Here is a 22,204-nt window from a genome sequence, read left to right on the forward strand (position 1 = left end):
GTCGATTCCTGTTTTTCAATCCTGAACATTTTTCCTTTTGTCAGCTATAAGCTAACATACTGGAGAGGTATACTCAAGTGTGCTGCAAACAGGTTCAGCCGATTATTTGTCTTTTGAATGCAAACATTGAGTGTCTGATACTCAAGAGTTGAACTTATGTGATTCTGTTTTAGGTGTCTGGAACAAAACAATGTTTTCTTTCCTTCTTCTTGGGTGTTTTTAGGTATCGGGTGTAAACCCAGACGCCTTTTTTTTTTAAAGCTAGTTTTATTTGACCATCTTTGTAATGTGTGTGTTTTTACAAGAATATTAACATTTCAACACAAATTAGTTTGAATTCAGTGCCAAAATGAAAACCTCCCAATCGTCATTCACATGCACATGCACTGTTGGGTTACACAAGTCTGCCCTCTAGTGGTAAACAGCAGCACCTACAAAAAGCTCCCATCAACACACCCATGTTTACATGTCATTGTCTTGCCACAGTAGAGTGACTAGCTGTTACACTTAAACAGAAAAGAAAAGTTCAGAGGCAGGGATGAAAGTAGCTTGGTATCCAAGGGTCCAGGACTGACTAAGCAGAAAAAAGTCCTACTCTAATATTTACTTAAGGATCTCAAGCTGCTAATGTACAGGTGCTGTTTAACATAAATACATGGGAATTAGCAGTTTGAGTGTAAATGTGTTTATCTACGCAGTGTGGAATTTGAAGGATATATTTTTAATGCTTTCTCCATGTAATTCTCTACCCCTGAAATATCAATAATATTGGACTTGATCAGATCAAAAGATACACATGGGCAGGCTTGGTTCAGAAGCAACAATCCTGTCAAATGTACTCCTGTCTTCATTCATAATACTGATGATGCAGTATTTATCCCAAAAACAATAAACAATTAAAACTGAAATGCATTTGTCCAGGAAATGTATTTCCTATATTCCTTTCTAAACTGCACTCATTCCACAGCTGTAAGATTTAAACACCTGAACCTAACCTTTGTCACGAGTAACATTTCATAATTGTTTTTCCTGATTGGATCCATGATTGGAGAATGCTTTCTTGTAACACAATTGTGGGTGTTTTGTTCCCACACCATTATTGATCTGTACTGCTATTTCAAGCAACTCTTTATACCAAAGCGATCCAGAAGATGGCAACAAAGCAAAGCTCTATTTTACCACAACAAAACAACAGCCTTCCGGTGACTATGACAGCATTATCATCTTTTGCACCACATAGAGTATGGCTGAGGGGCACTGTTCTGCCATCTGTGCCTCCTAAGACTGTGTTTGTGTGTGAACGTGATAAACATAAAACCTGGGGAGCATGTCGTTTGCACCAACAGCCTCATTTGTGGGCCGAAGAAAAAGTTACGCAAAAGCTGCAAGCAATGTTCAATGTGTTTAATTCAGAAGCTAACTTCTGTCTTGGCATATATAATCATGGTTTGTGCGTAACCATGGAAACCTGGTTTGCGTTTTGACAATCTGTGCTTACTGCATTAATAACACTCGCTAAATGAAACAAGCTTGGGTTCTTTGATACCACAGAAAATTCAATTTGTTGTATTGTGAAATGAATGTTAAATCTATTCATTCTGCAACGCAATACACGGATTAATCTTGAAAGAGCAAATTGATAAAGAAACTGAGGTGCTGATTTGTCCGCTTGACAACATTTCTAAATGGTTTCACGTTATCTCTAGGGAGGTAACATTCATGTCAACCTTCAGTGACAGCTATCAATAGTATTCAAGGCAGGTATACTTAAACCTACCTCTCATTGCAGTCTCTCAGATTTATGCATATACTTCATGCAGCTTTTATAACACACTGACTTTGCAACTGCGTATTTCTGGCAGACTGAGGCAGAATCGTGGCTTTGAAACTGGCTATGAAGCTGCATGCAAAATTGAGATGGATTTACAGCGGGAGGTGGTACATTGTAAAAAGCAGACAATGCTGGACACTCTTATTTTAAAATGGTGTTCTTTAGAATTGATTGTAAGTACAACATATATTTTTGCTTTACTCATTGTAAGGACAGTTGTAGTATATCATTGTGTAGTATTATTTAAGTCTACTCCTTTTTTGTTTTACACACGTGTGAAGTAAACGTGTGAAGTTCTAAGTTTGGGTATTTCATGTTTCTCATGTTAATTTGTTAACACTAACATTTAAAACACATGTATTTCAGCACCATATTTGTACAACTACAGTATATATCGTTCCATATAAATACATACAAACTGGCTTTTTAGCAACTTGCGGTTAATTACAACGTTTTGCTGGGAGAGGTTGTTAATAGAGAGGTCTGTAGTATTTTGTATTTAATTATATCCTGATGTAACTATCACTGCCACTGTTATCTGCTCCGTTATTGAATCGTATTTTGTCATATACTTGTACTTGCTAGAACTGAAGTCACTGTATTTTATCTTGCTCTTAATTGTATTAATACTTGTACTGTGATTCTTGAAATGTATTTTTGTTTATGACTGTAAGTTGCCCTGGATAAGGGCGACTCCTAAGAAATAAATAAATAAATAAATAATAATAATAATAATAATAATAATAATAAGCGGCATCAACTATAATTTTATAATACATGAAATAGCCTACCAGAAGAAATAGTAGGATCTAAAAAACACAGGAAACACGAAAACAATTAAATTGAATGGCTGCTTCTTATTCTTATGTAAAATGCTATGATAGTTTAAAATAAATAAATAAATAAATAAATAAATAAATAAAATAAATAAATAAATAAAATAAATAAATAAATTTAAACTTTTAAAATCCTTGGTATAAATAATATACCCGATTTCAGTCTATTAGATTCAATACTTATCTAAGTTGTTCTGTCATCACCGTTACTTTGACTGACATAATTTATTAGACTAATATCATGCCTAATAGCCTGGAATCAGCTATCCTGGGCATAATACTTGGGGCTAAACAGCCCACACTGCCTGATGTAGAAGTGGTGCTCTACCATGAATATGCTGCTTCTATTACCCTGAGCACTAGATCAAAATTACAGTACTTGGTGCCAAAGTAAACCTCAAGGCTTTTAATACTGGAAGCAAGACCAAAAATAATCTTGTGAGTCTTGACACAGGCTCGATTTACACATACGTCAGCATGCCACAGCAGCAAAAACAGCCAAATTGAACCAATTATTCCTGGCTTATTTGAGGGGTCATTCAGGTACTGCCTGTGTGCTTTGGACACCTCTGTACTTCAGTAAATGTGTCCTTGTGTGACATGAAATGGCAGCGACTGCTCTTAGCCGCTTAAAGGGCAAATGAAACTAAATAAATAAATAAATAAATAAATAAATCACCTATTAGTCCAACCAAGTTTCTGTATTTCTAGCCATCTCTGAGAAATGTAATAATATTTATCAACATAGTCTTCAGTCACTTGATTGAACTGCTCCTTACTCCATTATAGTCTAGTAAATGTATCCTTGGATTCCCGTCTAAACGTTTCAGTGATGTGCCAGTCTATGGGGTTGTTTTGGGACTTTTAGTAGCCGTCCCCAAAATGTACAGTGAAGCGGGGTCTGTGTGTGCTATATATGCCATTGTCTAGTCAGAACAATTAAAAAGGCTCAATTGGCCGAGCGTCGCCCGGGGGGAGGGAGGGTTAGGTCGGCCAGGGTGTCCTCGGCTCACCGTGCACCAGCGACCCCTGTAGTCTGGCCGGGCGCCTGCGGGCTTGCCTGTAAGCTGCCCAGAGCTGCGTTGTCCTCCGACGCTGTAGCTCTGAGGCGGCTGCACGGTGAGTTTGCAGTGTGTAAAGAAGTGGGCGGCTGACGGCACATGCTTCGGAGGACAGCGTGTGTTCATCTTCGCCCCTCCCGAGTCAGCGCAGGGGTGGTAGCGGTGAGCTGAGCATAATAAAAATAATTGGGCATTTCAAATTGGGGAGAAAATAATAAAAAAAACTAAACTAAACTAAAAAAAAACTAAATTGGCAACGACTAAATTAAAAAAAAAAAATGTACAGTGAAGCGGGGTCTGTGTGTGCTATATATGCCATTGTCTAGTCAGAACAATCAAAAGTGGTATATATATATTAAGTGCACATTTCACATCTGGAGGCCTCACAAGTTAGCTTAGTGCCACAGTTGCTACTAGTCTAGATCAGAAACAAGCACACATTTCAGCACAGTTATCATTGATATATCTAGAGGTTAAAAATATGGCACTGAAATGGTTAATGCTCACTGACCATCACTTGTAATGAATTGAGAGAATCAAAGACTACAACTGTGTACCAGCTATAAAGAGGATGTGGTCTGTATCACAGATATGGCCAGAGTTTAAAGCAATGCAGCAGTGAAGGGGGACAACACAGACAATGGAACTTAAACCCATTTAATCCCACCAGTCACAATTGTGACCAAAAACTACAGACTACAGCTAACTACCAAACATTAAGACAATAACTCTGTGTACTGTCTCAATGCAGCTTCATATTATTAGCCATATTAGGTCTGAGGTCATGAAGGGTTTAAATAACCCTAAAAACATGAAGTCATTACCTCAAGTGGTTTATGACATACTAGGGTTTGACTCTTGTGGTGACAGCAGCTTTGCAAACTTGACCTAGAGATTCACAGAACACACCTGTCTTCTCATCTGGAAACCAAAAAGTCACATGACCCCAATATGGTGGCCATCTTAAGTCACGGGTCAAAGCAAAGGGCGCCAATAGGTTTTGCCCGCACAGCTTCCATAATATGAAGTTGCCATCTTAAATGTTTTATGAGATATTAGCAGTGGTGGGTTCAACGGTGGGTTGACAAACTCATACTAGCTCCCCTTATGAAGGGGGAGCTCTAATATCTCATAGTTCTGTAAATCTGTCCAACTACTTCAGGCTAATGAGTAAATACTTGAACAAGGGAAACGAGTGAAGCAGATCTGTACTGTATGAATAATTCAAATACAATTGTGTGTAGAAGGGCAAAGTAAATATGAAACCTTAAGAAGGTCAGTGAAACAAACTCCACAGCTCTTCAGAGGCTCACCCGGGGAGACCGAGAGCACGAGTCACTTTCTTCATTTAGAGTGCCTCTGTGTATCGCTCTGTATAAGGCTGCCCAGATGTTTGCTGTGCTGGCTGGCTAGATTTGCTTTGCTCTAATTGTTAGTCTCAATGTGAAACCATGCACCTGGAACGAGTTCAAGGCATCTTGGCATGATGGTGGAAAAGCTTGGTGGGTGCCAGGATTTGTAATCGGTTTGATCTCTTCCAGCATCAAAGCTGTGGAGTCCCGACAGACTCCGGTTTAGTACTTTCGGTTTACTCTTCCTCCCAGAGTCCTTCCCTTTTATAGCGAATTAACCACCACCCTATTAAGGAGCATTTTTTATGTCAGCTGTTCGTTTCTCAGAAAAATTACTTTGACATTACAGATACTGGCAAGTGTTTTCTTACGATGTACTGTAACACATGGTCATTATTATTATTATTATTATTATTATTATTATTAGAAACGTGTTGCTTGTGAATGTTTAGTGCTCATGAAAGATGAGGCACATCCTTGTAGGTATCATGGCAGCTTCACCTCACAGCTTGGGGACCGAACCTCAATCCTAACCTAAACATCCCTGCAATTCAGTCCTGGTTTTCTCTCAATCCCAGACTGAGAAGTATAATTCCAAATGGGAATGTCAGGAGTTACTATTTTAGTGGAGACATTTATTCTATTTTCATCCCCCAACAGCGTGAAGAACATATGTGATACAGAAATGGCAAACATTATTATACATGGCTATGTGTTATACAAGGGAGCAGTGTATACTTCTAACGGAATTTGCTTGTTACACACAGACACTTGTGTTTAAAAAAAAAAAAAAAAAAAAAAAAAACTGGTGAACAATATATACAAAATATTACAGTAAACAGAACTTGACATTGAGAAAGTAATACCAATTTTTTCATGGCCAGTTTCTTGTACTGTATGTTACCAGGTAAAACTCCACAATTAATCTATTCTAATTGGTAATCTACAATTCAGTCCACAGCTGGGATTTCATCTGGTAAAGTTGGCTATTATTCAGCAGTAAACAGACTATTCCATACACGCGTGTGTCTGGGTTGCAGCAGGGCAATGGGTCAATAAGGCAATTTCGTGCTCAGTATGCATAATGCTAAATACAGAGAACATAAATGTATTAATGAGTAACGCAAGCGCAAAGAGCGTCTTCTGTCTGTAGACATGTGCTCACTCCCTGTGCTAACAACACAGCTACCTTTCGGTGTTGAACAGGAACTGTACAGTAACAGTACAGGGGGTGACAAAGTACCCTCATTTGGGACACGGCACACGATTAGACAACAGAATTGTGCAAAAAACATGAATTACCTGACGTCACCTACAATGATTTAAAGCTCTTTGTAGGATTTTTGACAGTGCCGATTTTTGCCCTTGAAGTTATCTGGAAATGTCAGGGAAGTTTCTCAAAGAGGTTGTCCAATTCTTTAAACCAGTGACCCTCAAAGCTATGTCAATACCTTTTCAAATCTTTTTCATGCTTCACCAGCAGCCTCTTGAGAGGTGATTTAAGTAAATCATTAAGGAACAAACCTGCTGCTCAACCCACATCCTCTCAAATCAAGCGAGGCAAGCAGGCAGGCAGGACTGTGAAGCCATGTCGAGTCAATACCAAAGAACTGTATTCTCTCTCTCTCTCTCTCTCTCAACAATTACCCAATTAAAACACATTTGTATTACTACTTTATATACGGTGTATGTACTTGGTGTACCAATATACAGCAGCAGTGTTGAAATCCATTACTTTTTGGAGGTGGTAATAGTATGACCATTACCTGTAGGGCATGCTGGAAGAGGTATACTGTAGGTATCTTTGTTATTTTGTACCCTGCAATGCGTCGCAACTTTAAGCAACACTTTTGGCAAGCACGTCTCCAGCCCAGCTGACACCCTGGATTCTCTGACAGACTGCTGTGCTGCATTTGACAGACAAACCACTACATTAAAAATAAGCACAATCCGATGTGTCAATACCAAAGCAGGAACTCTAGCTGTTTAACTCATTAGTGCTGTGTTGAATGGATTCTCATTGATCCTGTTATCCTGGTGTTCTTGTACCGAGCATTGACAAGGAAGCAGTTTCCTGTGTGGCTTAAACAAAGCGAAAACTGCCTGCTCACAAGCTTTTCTCTATAGACACTGTGAAAACCTTCTTAGCTGCCTTTCGCTCGACCAACACCCTAAAGACACTTTTTAAATCTATGCAATAGTAGATCTAAATACTAGCACCCAAAAACTCGAAACCTCCTCTACTGTCGACCTTTCTTTTTAAAATGATATTTCTTTCAGTTTTTATAAGGGGATCAATGCATCAATTCTAGGCATTAATACAGAGTTTAAGTAGAGTTTTAAAATATGAAAAAAATGAAAACCACAAACTCTTTTTATACAATTATCAAATCAGCCTTGACACAAGGAAACTTAGAAACAAAAAAATGCAACCACTGTATAATTAGAAAAAAAAAATCTCCTCAGCATATTTGCTGATGAGAAAAGTGACTAAAAAGTAATGCTGTTGTTAGTAGAAAGGATATATTTTAAAAAATAGTCTCTACAACTCCAATGCACCAGACCATGCCACTCAACTTTGGAAATCCTTTTAGTCTAACCCTACCAGTGCACTGAAGGGTTTGGCTTTGTTTTTTTGTTTTTTTTTTCCCCTCCCTCTTACCTTGTTCCCGTTGCTGGTCCTTCTGCTCCATGGATACCAGTGCAGAGAAGTGGGCCTGGTCATAGGCCAGGACAAGCGGGGAGCAATGGCAGCGGTTAGGTGGGACTTCCAGAGGTAAATAGATGCCTCCAAATGGAATTGGTGCAAATGCTGAAACGTTATAAAAATTGTACATTTGTAGACCATTGTAAATATGCTATAAATATTAAGTAAGTCAGCAAGAAAAAAAATCAGAAAAAAGTTACTGTACAAAGTTTTGAAACTCTCAATAGCTTGTGCTAAAGAATATGCTCACCAATGTCTTAGATAAGCGGTCCTCTAGACCGATGTTTTAATAAAGTGAGTTGACACACTTTTCCCAGTTCTCTTTTTGTGGAGCAAACAGTGAAAACCATCAAGTTAATTGCAGGCTGTCAACTGAACCCAAAAATGCAATACATTTACTTAAAATGTACTAAAATGATTTTCCTTAAATGCGACAGCCTCAATATTAGTGAATATTCATGATATATAAACAGTTAAAATAGTTAAAAGGTCCTTTTCTGTTTATTGTTTTTTTTCATTCTTTTACAACTCCCCCCCCCCCCAAAACAAACTAAAATGAAATGTATTTTGCAGCTATTGTTATTATCTTACACGTTTTCCAAATCTTTTCAATTCCTTTTGACATTTGGTCTTGCTATGTAAATATCAAACCCATTATAAATGTACATTAAAACTAAATATCACTTAGAAGAATATCTCATTTACAGGCTTTGGGTTATACATATTTAAATGGCAACTCTAAATCAGCATGTTTAACATCTCTTTTTCCCCATAGGCCCGCTCCAGTTATTGATTTAAATCACCTTCTAAATCTATTATAGGTAGTGTGAGGGGGTGTGGGGGGGGGGGGGGGGTGTCTTGCAGCATACCTAAATGACTTCAGCTACAGTATACTGTAATAGCATTAGAAAGGGATCTGGACTTGCCTTCTCCCCCAGAGTCTCTGAGCATGGTGTCCGCCACCACCACGATGGGCCGTCGCAGCACGTGAGCCAACACAAAAACATGGAACTCTTCCAGACTTTCATACACAGGGTCCTCCGAATTGTCAACGCTGTAGAAATACAGAAAGCACAGGCTAAAGGGGTGGAGCAAAACCATTCTTACCTGCTGTACACTTTGCTATATAGGTAGGTCTCAAATGTGCAATTTTGAAAACGTATGGCAAACATGCATTTCAAATTTTAAAATATCATCTGGTTCCATACTAGGGTAAAGAAATCTCTAATGGCAAGTTTTCCTAGATCCATTCACTTGGGTGATGAAATTGTGCCCATCCTTTCAGCTCTGCCTTTCCTGTAATTTATTAGTGGCTTCCCCAATTGACTGCCATGCTTTACAACCAGTATAAATGCTTTGTCCTTGAAAGATGCAACTACGTCCACACCAAAGTTTTTGGAGAGATGTGTGCTATGAAGGTCCACACGGAAACATTTTCACATGTTTGCAGCACTTGAAAGCTGCTTTAAAATGTCCTTATGAATAGCATTTTAAACAAGGGGGTGGTAAAGCTTCTTTATAGTTTAGGGCAATATATTAGTTGTATATTTATGTGTGCAAGCTTTAGCACACATGGTTTTTAAATGTTTGTTTCTATGAAAGCCTGTGACTTTCATAACTTGTGAATCTTGTTGAATTGCTACGAAAATGCATATAAGCATTCATAAGTGCAATTGCAAATTTATTATAACAAGCCTTTCTGCAAAACGATGGCTAGATCTAGGTGCATAATCATCTGTGAGCTTCCACTGGCATGACCTGTGCTGTCAGACAAAACCCTTCGAGTTATATCTGGCATAAGTGGAGTCGTATTCAGAATAACAACCAGTATTCTGATTAAGACATGTGGATGGGTGTGTTGCTATTATTCCTAATACTATTGTTATAATTGATTTGCTTATTTGTTTAAAAGGATTATACCAGGATTTCATTTCATTTACAAAGGTGTCTTTGAACGTTTTGCTGTCAACCACATCTGATCAAATGCAAATTAGGCAGAAAACACGTAAATAGAAAATTCTCACTATTTGATGGTATTGCATATTCAAGCTTGATAGCAGATCGTACTCAATATGAGCAAATGTTGATAATGAGAGGACAAGATCTGCACAGTGCATACAGTTATCAGCCTTGTAAATTAGCTACACTGTCTATAGAAAATGAATCGGATGTCTGCGCTGTCAGTCTTGTAGTCCTGCCTTCTCCCATACCGTTTCATTAACTAGGTCATTTCGCCCCAGCAGTGTCTTTGGCGTCAAAGAATTCTTCTGGCTGAAAAGTATGTCAGTCAACCACCTTGAAGGGGTTGGGGACAATTTCACTCCAGGTGACCAAGGAAGTGCAAGACTACCTGAAAGTAAATCTTGGATACGGAGATTATTAACCTTGTACAATGTAAAAACAAAACAAAAAAAAAACAAAACACATGCTTATTTATAATAAACCAAACATTTGAGACCTATATAGGAAATTGAAGTGCCTGACCCTTAAGATTTATGGAATTGTTGAGTTAGCTATAACCACTTTAACCTCCAGTTTCAATGACTTTCAGATACTCTTGGTTTGAGCTGGGTTAATTAAAACCTGCTACAAAAGGCCAATGCATCAGGCTAGCTTCCTACCCAGTCCTCTGTCTCTTGCGTACCTCTTTTATTATTTTTTTTGCTCTCATCTGTCTTTAGTGGCTAACGCAATCATTGCTCTCCACTCACAGGCAAAGTAATCACCAGAGTCTGCCGCATGCAAAATGAATGACTTCTCCTTTGGAGCTACTGCTGAGATAGGTACTTATAAAACCTTTCAGACTGCAGCGTAGAGCAATGATCCTTGTGCGCTGCTCTTTTAAAGTACAATAAGGTAGTGTCCACAAGCATTCAGCCAGTAGCTGCAGATAAATGGCTAGCCAGAAGCAAAATTTCACATCGGTAATCTTTCTTTTCAGTTTTTTGTTTCTTATGGAAAGATTTACTACTCCTTCCAACAGGATAGGAGGCTCAATAATCATGCTATAATTGTGCTTGCATTGTTAAGAATATGAGAATAGCTCTGTGTATGTAGAACAGTCACATGGTTGCAACTGGATTATCTAAGAAAAATTAAACACACTGTAACAGATTGGCTCAAGTACTCCACTGGCAGTATTAGGTAGATAGATTGACATCTACTTGGGTTAAAACACAATGTTATCACTTTTTTTCTTATCTGACAAATTGGCCAAACTGGTTCAATCTTAGATTAAGTATAGGTCAGTCAGCCAGCCATGCAAGAATCATCTAGTGCACAGCAGTGCCAAGCACAGCCTACATTTTGACTCCATTTTGGGACCCTGATTATAAAATGCATTATTGTCTGTCTGCTGAGCAGTACATGCCTCCCTTGAAGCCTGCATGCTGCTAATCAAGTTGAAATCCTTAAATATCCCGCTGTTTGAGCTGCTCTTCTGTTCTAGTTGCCAGAACACTGCTGTCTATTGCCAGCACAACAAAAGAAAACCTGATCCAAAGAGGCAGATCACGAGATGGCGCTGGCTCTTCTAAAAAGACACTTTGGCTAATCTAGCCTAAAGTTACATGTCGGTTGAAAGCACCTTTAACACAGTTTATGAGCAATTACAAGAACCACTCGGAATTACTGTAACGAATAGTTAAGGGGACAGTTTTAAAAAGAAAAGAGCTTCTTTACATGCTCTTGAAATGTCTGCATCATACTTTCAAGTGCTTTGGCACTTTAGGATAAACTGGAGTGAAAGTTACAAAAGCAGAAATAATATATTTTGATATTACTGTAGGATAGAGAAAAGAAGTATGACTGGATGTCCCAGAACACTAAATTATTTATGATGTACTGTACCTGTAAATAAACACACAACACCCACCATTCGCCTGTGCTGGGTAGTGGGGTCTTTCCTTTCTATTGGTGCAACAGTTATCTTTACATGCACACGCCTCGGTTGTTCTATATTGTTTCCACTCTGTGTTGTGCTTTTAAAACAAGCAGTCAGAAACAGCTACAGCACCAGCTTTGCGCAATATATTTAGAGGTAAAGCTGTAACCGTGGCTCTGTTGCTACAGTTACAGCTCTTTATCGTTTATGGGAGATTTGTCCTCCAGCTTTGAGAATAGGTGACAATCGGGGTTAAAGTTTTAATCTACCTACATCAATTGATTGGAACCGGTGATCTCCAAGCTATGGGGCGCATCCTGCACCCCGAGGGAGTGCCTTTATCGGATTTGCCACTCGGGATCCCATCACTTGATCATGTTTTAGCTCTCATACTATCCCTATGATATAATACAGCCTCTTCAAAAATAATACAACATCTTTGCAGGATTTTAAAATGGGGACCCTTATGCACAGATTGTCCTACTGTTTGTCTTTCACACTCTACATGGTGAGCAGCATAATCTTCATCAAACTTTTATCATACACTCTGAGCCTCCTACAGACTATCAGATTTCATTTTGATGTAATGTCATAGTGTTGATTTAATAGAAATACATTTTACATTTCTGGTACGATTGAGGACCCTCTGTAACAAATATAATGCATTTGTTTTCTGTCTTTGAGTCCTCCGTTCGTAATACGTTTGGGTCCAATGTGGTAAGAAATATATACCTTTAAAAATAAATGTATTCAAGATGTTCTGCTTCGCCAATGTTCAGAATGATATACCAATATGCCTATTGTAAGGCAGCAGGTTGAGTGAGACAGCAGGGAGGGGGTTAAAACCTCCCTGCGAGAGAATGTACCTTTGTTTGTTTGTTTTATTGTTTCATTTAATTTGCTAATTGTGTTATTGTTTAATTTAATTGTTTGTTAATTGTTTTATTAATAATGATCTCCTGCACCTGGCTATCATTGTAAATTAGAGCCAGGTGCAGGGTATTTAAAGAGAACAGTCAGTGTGCTCGAGGCTGCTGAGGAGAAGGAGGCAGAAAGGAGTGCTCTGCTTCCTGGCAGTCATGAATTATAAAGTAAGTGCTGTGCCAAACCTGTGTTTTGTAAGGACGGGGAAACAGCGTAGCTGTCCCGTGTTAGTCAGGGTGTTCCTGAAAGTTCAGTTAGTGCTCCGAAAGAGCTAAGTGTTTGTTTTAAATTTGTGTTCATTAAAAAAAATAGCGCAACCGCGCTTTAAAACTCAATTTCTGTGTGTCGGGTCTATTTTTAAAGGGGCAACGAACCCGAGTGGGTGAGTTTCTTTTACACTATCTATCGTTCAAGGCTGAATATGATCTACAGTTTGATTAATATCTAGTCACAGTAGGGACTCCAGCCAATCGAGTACAGTATGTCACGACTGTTGATACAAAATTATAACTGCCAGAAACATTACCTTCTGTATAGTGCATTCACCGTATGCACACTGAAAAATCTAAGTCATCCAAGTTGTTGTTGAATAAACAAAAAATATAGTAAATGAAGGTGGATTTTAACATGTCGTACTGTTCAGGTCAATTAGGGAATGCAATTTGCTCAAACTCCCTGGCAGTGCATTATTGTAATTAATATACTGTAATAACATGCAGAGGAGTTCAGGTTCCAGGAACTCCTGATTTCATGCTTGCAAGCTTAAAGGTTTAATAAGCTTCTTGACATTTTAATTAGTGCCTTGAAGTATAACAGAAACAATCTCAAAGAATTGCATACAAGGTTTAAATGGAATACATTAATGGGAATTTTGGTGTGGGGCATGTTCTCCTGGTGTACCCTGGGTCCCCTGATTACTCTGGAAGGTCGAACGAATTACTTTGTTTCTTGATTCCCTGGTGGTGAACAAGTTTAATTTGTTAAAACGAATTACTTCCAGATTCCTTACTGTTTTAAAATAATGTATAAACAAAGAGTCAAAGAAAAAAAAAATAAGAATAAGCATTACTTTTAGTTTAGGGTTAAACACATGTTTTCCATGTTCTATAAACCGAATATTCCATTAAGGAGTGCTGTGTTTATTTAATTACTACAGTAGTCCACTGAATAGACATATTGACAGTTATGTTGTATTTCTCTTTGTATAAAGTGAATCAGTGTATTAACTTCTACCTGGACAGTTCCCTTTAAGAATGTCAGGGTGAAGGGTGAGGCTGGCACTTTCCTCTATGAGGTCAGACGCTGTTACATGACCTGCATTCCAGGGCTAGAGCAGCAGACGTGGCTCGCCACAAGGCAACAGTACTCTGCACTCCAACTTCCTGTCTCTGCCATGCTGCTTCCTCTTGCTGTCGTCTCATTTACAATGGGGTGCTTGTCTGCAGGATACTTTTTTACACACGTTACCCAATTCTGTGAAGGACAAACCTTCTCTCTTAACCCCCCAAAAAACCTAAAAATAGGAAGTTACTTGAGCCAGGGGGGAAGGCTCCACCCAAACCGCAGGTGTAAGATATATTGGAACAGGGCCTACCTCACACTAAAGCAATGTTAAACTCATGTAACCAGTTTACACAATATAGCAAATGGCTAAACCGTGCAAAAAAATACGCATATATACTGGTAATCTATAACCTCTTGTAGACAGCTGTAGATTTGTCAGCCAAATCGGAGTGCCAGTTTTGCACTGTGTGTTCTACACAACAAACAAAACCCCATTTGTGACACGAACTGTAGCGTAGCAGCGGTCAGTTTACTTCTACTCATGCCGATATTCCCTCACACAGACGTTCTCTGTCCTATAACCCTATTCTATGCCATGACTCTTGCTGCTTGAACTTGTATACAAACCTCTACTAATATTATAAAAAAAGTGTGCGATATATATAATATAGAATGACATATTCAGAACCACAAATATATGCTACTTCACACAAAATAAAACTGCCTTTTGCCCTATATTAGGAAACAACATAAATAACCAGAATATATCAAAAGTAGTTTTCTTGTGACATCAAATTACACATGTGTTGATAGCACCGTCCGTTTTTAAATCATACAAACGGTGCCTCAGAAGGACTACACATCGTTTTATATTTCTAATAAGTCACATGTTCAGAATGAAAAGAGGGTTTATAATCCTGACAGACTTGACAAACCAATTCCTCGCCTCCGTGAGGAAAGCTCAGTTCGGTTTAACAGGAGGTCCGGCCCTACGGCTTTTGGTAATGAATTCAAAAGCCTGGAAAAAAGGTCAGAGAGACTTAATTGCGTTCCTCCAGTCAAACACCCAAACTGTTAATCTGCATTGACCTTTAATAAATGTAGTAATACATCTACATCAAGCTGTATTTACCAAATCTGTGATGTAAGCATGCCATTTTATATCCCGGCATTGCTCCTTCCTTGACAGGCTGTTGAAAAAGCGCATGAATCAACTGTGTGGACTGAAGAGGCTAATTGTCTCTGCAACATCAAGGAACTGTGTCACTGCACATCTACGGCACCTCTGTGCACTTACTACTTTTGCTTCTACACGGCTTAAAAGACTTTGTGTGCTGACAAGCAAGAATGTCTGCTGGGGTACCATTCTACTAATGACATGTATCACTGCAGCTGCCTGCTAGATGGGTGGTGGCACATTCAACGGTTTATTCAAATAAATCTTACTCCATGAAATCACACAAGGATTTTGAAGCAGAATGAGTAAATGTATGACCTTGAGGCACCTCGATGTCATTCAAGCATAAGAGGTCAGCAAGTTACACTCTACTGGAGCGGAATAGCAGATTGTCAAGCAGTACACAGTGCAATAGTACTAATATACTGTCAACTGAGAATTACAAAAATGCTTTGTTGAATTTACTGACGGGGCTCAGAAAAAACCACTGTGCAATGTGAGAGCTCAGTGCCACAACATGCTGCACAGAACATGCGGATAGCTATAACAAGCAAAGGCAAGCACGCATTTGAGATATTTGCCAAGTCATATGTTGCACATTTATAATTCATCTTCAATCCAATGGGAGATACCCTTTTAAATGGTGCAGTCATGAACTCTATTCTTTGACAAGAGGTTTCACTCACGCTCCACCGCTGCCTCCATTTTTGCTGAAGTGTGTGCGAGGTTCACTGGAAGCCAGTTTGAGCAGCTCACTCCACTCCTTCTCCCACTCGTCTTCTGTGTAAACTAAACCAGACTTGGGAAGAAAACAGAGCAAGATTCACATCAACAGTCCTAGAAATGTCTGTCACTATTACCCATTTCAGTTACCCCTGCAGCAGTAGTGTTGGAGCAGAGTCCTGCTCAGCCGCACTGCAGATATAATGGTGACTACAGTACTAATGCAAGGGTGTATCCTTGTTTAAGTGGATGCACTCCTGTAGAGGTACACAACCAGACTGCAGTACCTTTAATGACTATCACTTAAATTGAAAATATGTTAGCTTTAGGCTTTTTGTTTTCAATTGCCTCAGTAGAAAGAGCAAACAGCCAAAAGAAGTGCACAACAGATGAGATTTATTTAATTAGCTGTACACCCTTTAAATATATACTGTATTCATAAAGACAGAAACAAATCCATTAAAACACCAATTACTGCAATAGAGCAACCAAAGTAGACTACATTGTGTTTAAAAATAGTGTTCATTTTTTAGTATTTGGATAGTTACAAAAGCACCAGTTTGTGTTCGTGCCAATGAAATACCAGCACGAAACTTCTTCAGTAAATGCCTTTCGGTTATATTTGGTCCTACATGACATCTAAAAGCCTACAGGGGCCTTGGCCATTCTGAATACATCGCCTGTTTACCGGCTGAAAGAGAAACAAAGGGCATTACATTCAGCGTCCCAGCTACTCTTTAAATGATCCTAATTGTTCAAACTCAGGCAACTGAACGCATACAGAATAGAGAGATTATTTAAAGCACTCATTAAAATTCTCTTTCAGCCTATTTTAAAACCCAGGGAATACATATTTTCTTAATTAGTTGGCTATAGCAGAATGATAAACCTTTAATTTCCTTTCCCTCTTTGTAATTTAGAGAACTGCATACAGCAAATAATAACATCAGAAAACTTGACTATTATCAGTGTTGTACAAGAACGTTTTAATTAACTGTCATGTTAGAGTATAACAGGCACCTTTTTTCAAATGTAGTTGTTATTTGGCTGTGTGTTACATGCAAGGTGCACTGGTTATAGTTAAGGGATGATCGCAACATCACACATGGGATGAACGTTATAATCTGACCACTGCTATACACGTTTCTTTAAAAGAGTATCATTCAAGTTTGAAATCTAGAACATTGCAAATACATACTTGCTAAGATTTCACAAAACACTGAAGTCCCTGAATAGTATCCTGACTATAAATGCCCTGTTGATTGGAGCGATTCACGGAAGCTCTGGGTTCACAGTTACCTCTAAATCGGCTGACTGACACCTTGTCCTGACATGCCATTCCAGCTGATCCCACAGGGGCTTGATCAGATTGAGTTTGACAGTGATGGTCATGGAAGGGTCAGCAAATCTGCATAGCAAGCTGGGATAGGAGTGGATGGGCATTATCTTTTTGGGATGTCACATAACACTAATTTAGAATAGGCCAGTGGAGGGCCATGTTAGATGAGTAACTAGGTGGGGGGTAATAATACAATGCATTTTATTCCCCAAACCTATACATTAATACAGGTTATCACACTTCCATTTATAAAATTTGCTAAATCCTCCTTCCAACATCAAGTGTACTGTTTTTCTTTTGAGACAGCCTGTGGCCTGTGGCCTGTGGGCAGTTAGGATGAAAGCTGGATCTGGGAAAAATATGGTGCCAAAGATGATATCAGTTGTCTGCATGGATCAGGTGGTACATTGTCAGAAAATGCCTAATATTGCCACAGCTGATGGTTCTGTGTGTTTGTGTCTCTAGTAGTGGAGTATTGGCTCAACACGTGAGTAACTAGTAATGCATCACGCAGATGGCGGCAGACAGTGTCTATGAAGACGTGATCCATAAGTGCGTGATGTACTGGCCCAGCCTGAGCTCTTCACCCCTGGAGCACCTGTGACCTGTGCCTGTGTCATTAAACCATGTGGCCACCTGGCAGGCAGTCATGTCCATCTGATGCATCTGAAACGTCCGATTCTATCCACCGGACATCAGCCTGTACATCTTGCAAATCCCTTTGTAAAGCTGGACACTATCATGCGTTTTATTTTTTGTATCCTGTCCATCAAGTTTCTTGTATATCAGTAGAGAAAACAGGTCTCAACAGGTACCAATAATGTGCATTTTTAACAAATTAGAAAGCAAAAGAAGTCAATCTGAGTTCTTCAACGATCTGATAAACGTGGAAGTGTTCTCTTGATAAATGCCTTCCCTCTCAGTGGTACTGCAGTATTATAGTAAATATATCCCTTCAACTGCAAAACCAACTAAAAATAATTTTAAAACGTTTACAATCTGTTAATCTGGTTATATACCTTCACATTCCTGAGTTCTCCTCTTTATTAGCCTATCCTCTTTAAAAAACAAACAGCGTGACTATTGCAGGTAGTCATGGCATTTTGAACAAAGCAGCACTTTATATCAAGAATTTGAGTCTCCTAAAACAAGACGGGCAAGAACAGGGGTGTGTAGATCTATTGTAGTATTGATTTACTGTTTGCTTTCAAACTTGCTTGCTTGAGCACATATCCTGTCAAATTTTCGGTTAAACAAACATTTGGAAAAGTTACACTAAAAAAAAAAAAAGACCTTTAGAAAAGAAGTCAAACCACCACCCAGGGTTTTGTATAATCTAGAGAGGTTCCCGTATCTGTGTTCCTGCTAGTGTCAAAACCTGACACAGTAGTACTGCGGTTCTCATTGCTGTCTTGTCCAGGGTGTACGAGCTTTTACGGTTCACTGTACTAAAGTAGAAATCCTAGTTATTAAAATACCCAAGATAGTTGCTGCTTTAATACCACATTATTTACACACGGACCTCCTTGTTTTGCTGCGTTTGTTGCCATCTCCACCGTCTCTTCAAGGCATCACGCTCAGCACCACTCTTCATCATGGCATAGAGGGATTTCCTCAACACCAAGTCCCTGTCATGGAATCCCCACATTCCTGCAATGCACAAAGCATTTTTTAAGGACTGAATTATTTATTAGCTCGAAGAGGAACTGGTCGGTCTTAATGGACTAAAATGTAATATATTATTTTAGTTTACCTTGGAATATTTGTTATGCGGGTCTTAAATTGTTGGTTATGAAAGTCAAATTTTATAATTACAGGGAATCTTAACAATAAACAGATAATGCTGGATCATGGGAGAATAACAAATAGAAATATTGAGCCCTGAAAGTTTAATGGGACACTTTTATAAAATCTACATTTTCCTAATGTTTAGTTTCTTATCTATAATGTCTGATCCGATTCCCTGTTGTTTCTTAGATCATTATTTGCTAAGCTTAAAAAAGACTAGGCTAATTGTGGGGAAGCAATGTGGAAAAGCATATTTCGCTTTTCTCTGTGCACTGAAGCGTGTACGACACAGATATATTTATTTCACTATCTTACTTACACACCTAACAATGCTACATATGAAAATAGTGAATTAGTAAAGGGTCCTCAGAGTAAAATATAGAACAATTTACTATCAACATGGCCTAAGTATGAATTACCCAAATTATTGAGTAATCAAATTGTGAAATATCGAGGGAGCACTGTACTTAGAAATAAGGAAGAGTACACTTTAATTGGGCTTTTATTCAGAAAGTCCCTATCCTATCAATTCTAGGATACTTCTAGGAATACACTATACTCCTTATGTTCGTATTGACTACATACCCTGGCACACTAAGTATATATTATCCATAGTAAGTCATGGGGATCTGGGGTCAGTACAAGGACATGTCTAGCTAATACCAAGAGAAGCCCAACTTGAGTTAATTTGAAGTAACCAGCGGGGGGTTTATGGGACAACTGTGCAACACCGCATGGCAGAGTCAGTGCTGAAGAGTGCCTAAAACCAAGGCTTCTCCTCAGACCTTTAGCACGATGTATTGCCCCACTGTTTTTCTTCCTTAAGGCAGCACGACTGCCATGCGTGTCTGTCTGAGTGTAAATCCCAGTGTACAACCCCCAGGAAATATTACACTTGCCCCAAACAGAAAAGTGTGACCATTCGACTATCCATAGCCATTTCAGACATGTCTTGTCAGACATGCTTTACATCTGCAAGTTTGCCCAGCTCTATGTCTCCTTCCTCTTTCATCTTAGAATGTCTGATCTTTTTTGACACAAGAATTGATTAGCGCACTGAGCTGCATGGCCGAAAGTAGTTGGTTTGAGCCCCAGTGGCCATGCATCTGATAGTAAGCATACAGTACCTACTGTAACTCCTGTTTTGATGACTACTATTATTACCAGGAATTCTTAAAAACAGGTTAGCACGAAACATTTTACAAGTACTGGCACCCAAATGTGTAAAATGTGACTGACAGTAATATTTCCAATGTACATGTTAATTTAGTTTTTGTTTCTAAAAGAACTGTTAGAATTCCAACTAGTAAACCTTAGTTTGGAAAACCTTTGATAAACTTATATCACCATAAAGATGGTTTCCAGTGGAGCAGCCTCTTATTTGCATATTTGTAACAACATACCGTGCCTCTAAAAAATATGCTCGTAACCTTTTCTCAAAGAAATAAAGCACTCCCTCATTATAGTGGCTCTTTATACACTGGTTGTAAAATGCTACAGTCATGACTCCCCTAATTGCATTTGTATACATGTTATAAGACAGAACCCAAGTAGCACACAGTCTCTCAACTGTGGATCTTGACTACTGTGTTAAAAAGAGGGAGCACTTTATAGCACACGGGTGGTCAACTCTGGCTCTTCCAGTGCAAGTCTTTGTTCCAATGTTTTTAATTGTTTGATTGAATTAAATTAAAACATCTGTCCGTGTCTAAACCAGTTCCATTATACTTGCTGAACCTGGAATAGAATGGCCCTCCAGGCCCAGTTTCCCAGACCTGGCATATAAGCAAGTGGAGCCAACAGTTGAAATGTCCAGAGCTTCGCATGTATTTTGCTCTTACCTAAAGAGGCTGCGTGTAAGAGACAGTTTCCATCCCCGGTCGTGGCCAACGGAAGAAGACGCTTGCAGCTGGTGCACATGGTGGCCCACCAGTTCAGACGACCTGAAGACACAAAGAGCTTCTTGAGTTAACAGTGCAATGCTGTACGGAGCCTGAACCGTGCATTTAACCCTTTTAGTACTGATAATTTTGTCCCACCAGGACTGAAAGGGTTATGTAAAAAGTAAAGAAACTGCTTAGTTCGGAAGACAAACCTTGGTGTCTCTTTTAATATACTGTATTATACCGGTTGATTCTAAATTGGTTGATAAGCAGACACGATTGAACAGTATCTGTAATTTCTGTGTTTACTCAAATACATGTTTTTTGACTTTTGAATCACATCTAGGGTTTTTAATGAATAAACACAGAAGTTACTGTTCAAACTTGTCCAATGACTATTGATTCACCCTGTGTATCTGATCATATGCAGCATTTTGTGTTGTTGTTGTTAACAAAGCAGTGAAATATTGTATAGGTTTGACATACAGGTATACTAGCATCACAATTGGACAAGTGGTCTCTAGATATCTGTAAAAATGTAAGCTTGACATACAGACAGGTGACAAGAGACACAGACAGACTCCATATACTCCCAGATTCTGATGCACTCAGTAACGTGCCAAACAATGACCAAATAAGTTTAATCATTATTGGACATGATGTTATAAATGCAAATGCAGGTCCACTTCAGTTATATACCGATCGCCAGAAATAGTAAACACAGATTCAACAAAATACAGCAGCAACATACAATGAAGTACAACTTATATGTTCAGAGTGAAGCTTGATATGATTTACTCCTTCCAGCAGCTGCCAGGAGTCACAAGGTATTGCAAACCTATTTCAAACAACCACTCAGAGCTGTCAAATCTGCCTTTGCATTGGATCCTACGGGTGCCTTATATTCCCACTTATCGGGAACAGGGGAAAGAGAGGTAAGGTATCTTAACCGTAGCACAGTTAAAGGTATAAAACATTTTCTAGATTTTAATGTGCAAGGCTGGACAATTTGTGATTCAGGTCGTATCCATTTATTTACCCACATACAATGAGTTAATACATTCTTTATGCAGTCTTTGTGAGCTGATTGATGCCTTTCTATTTCCCTTCATGGCTGTGGCATTTAAGCAGGATTTTAGTTTTCATTCTTAACATTATTAACACTTGATCAAAAATATATTATTTATTGTATGGGGAAAATGACTACCTCCGTCTAACAGCAGTAATTGTACGTCCTTCAGTGAAAGAACAAAATAAAGAGAAAAAAGCACTATGCTTTATTAAGGCGGATATGGGAGCTACCTCCCAATGGTGCCTGGGAGGCTATTCATCATGTAATATTGCCCTTGGTGTAGGGCCATGGATGACAGAGCATCTAAAGCAAAGTACATCCAGATCCTATTATAGTGGAGTGCA

General features: G+C 38.8%; 1 protein-coding gene across 7 annotated transcripts in view; it reads right to left on the reverse strand.

The window, feature by feature from the left end:
- Positions 1 to 22,204, reverse strand: part of LOC117428462 (OTU domain-containing protein 7A) — a 108,448-nt gene that overhangs the window by 10,293 nt on the left and 75,951 nt on the right. For all 7 annotated transcript variants that reach the window (XM_058998610.1, XM_058998612.1, XM_058998609.1 and 4 more), the window contains 5 exons: positions 20,747 to 20,848; positions 18,640 to 18,767; positions 15,742 to 15,854; positions 8,714 to 8,841; positions 7,743 to 7,892 (listed from right to left, as the gene is read on the reverse strand). In XM_058998610.1, coding sequence (XP_058854593.1) covers positions 7,743 to 7,892; positions 8,714 to 8,841; positions 15,742 to 15,854; positions 18,640 to 18,767; positions 20,747 to 20,848 — 621 coding nt within the window. The remainder of the gene's footprint in view (positions 1 to 7,742; positions 7,893 to 8,713; positions 8,842 to 15,741; positions 15,855 to 18,639; positions 18,768 to 20,746; positions 20,849 to 22,204) is intronic.

Source organism: Acipenser ruthenus, chromosome 24, assembly GCF_902713425.1.
Source record: "Acipenser ruthenus chromosome 24, fAciRut3.2 maternal haplotype, whole genome shotgun sequence".
NCBI lineage: Eukaryota > Metazoa > Chordata > Actinopteri > Acipenseriformes > Acipenseridae > Acipenser > Acipenser ruthenus.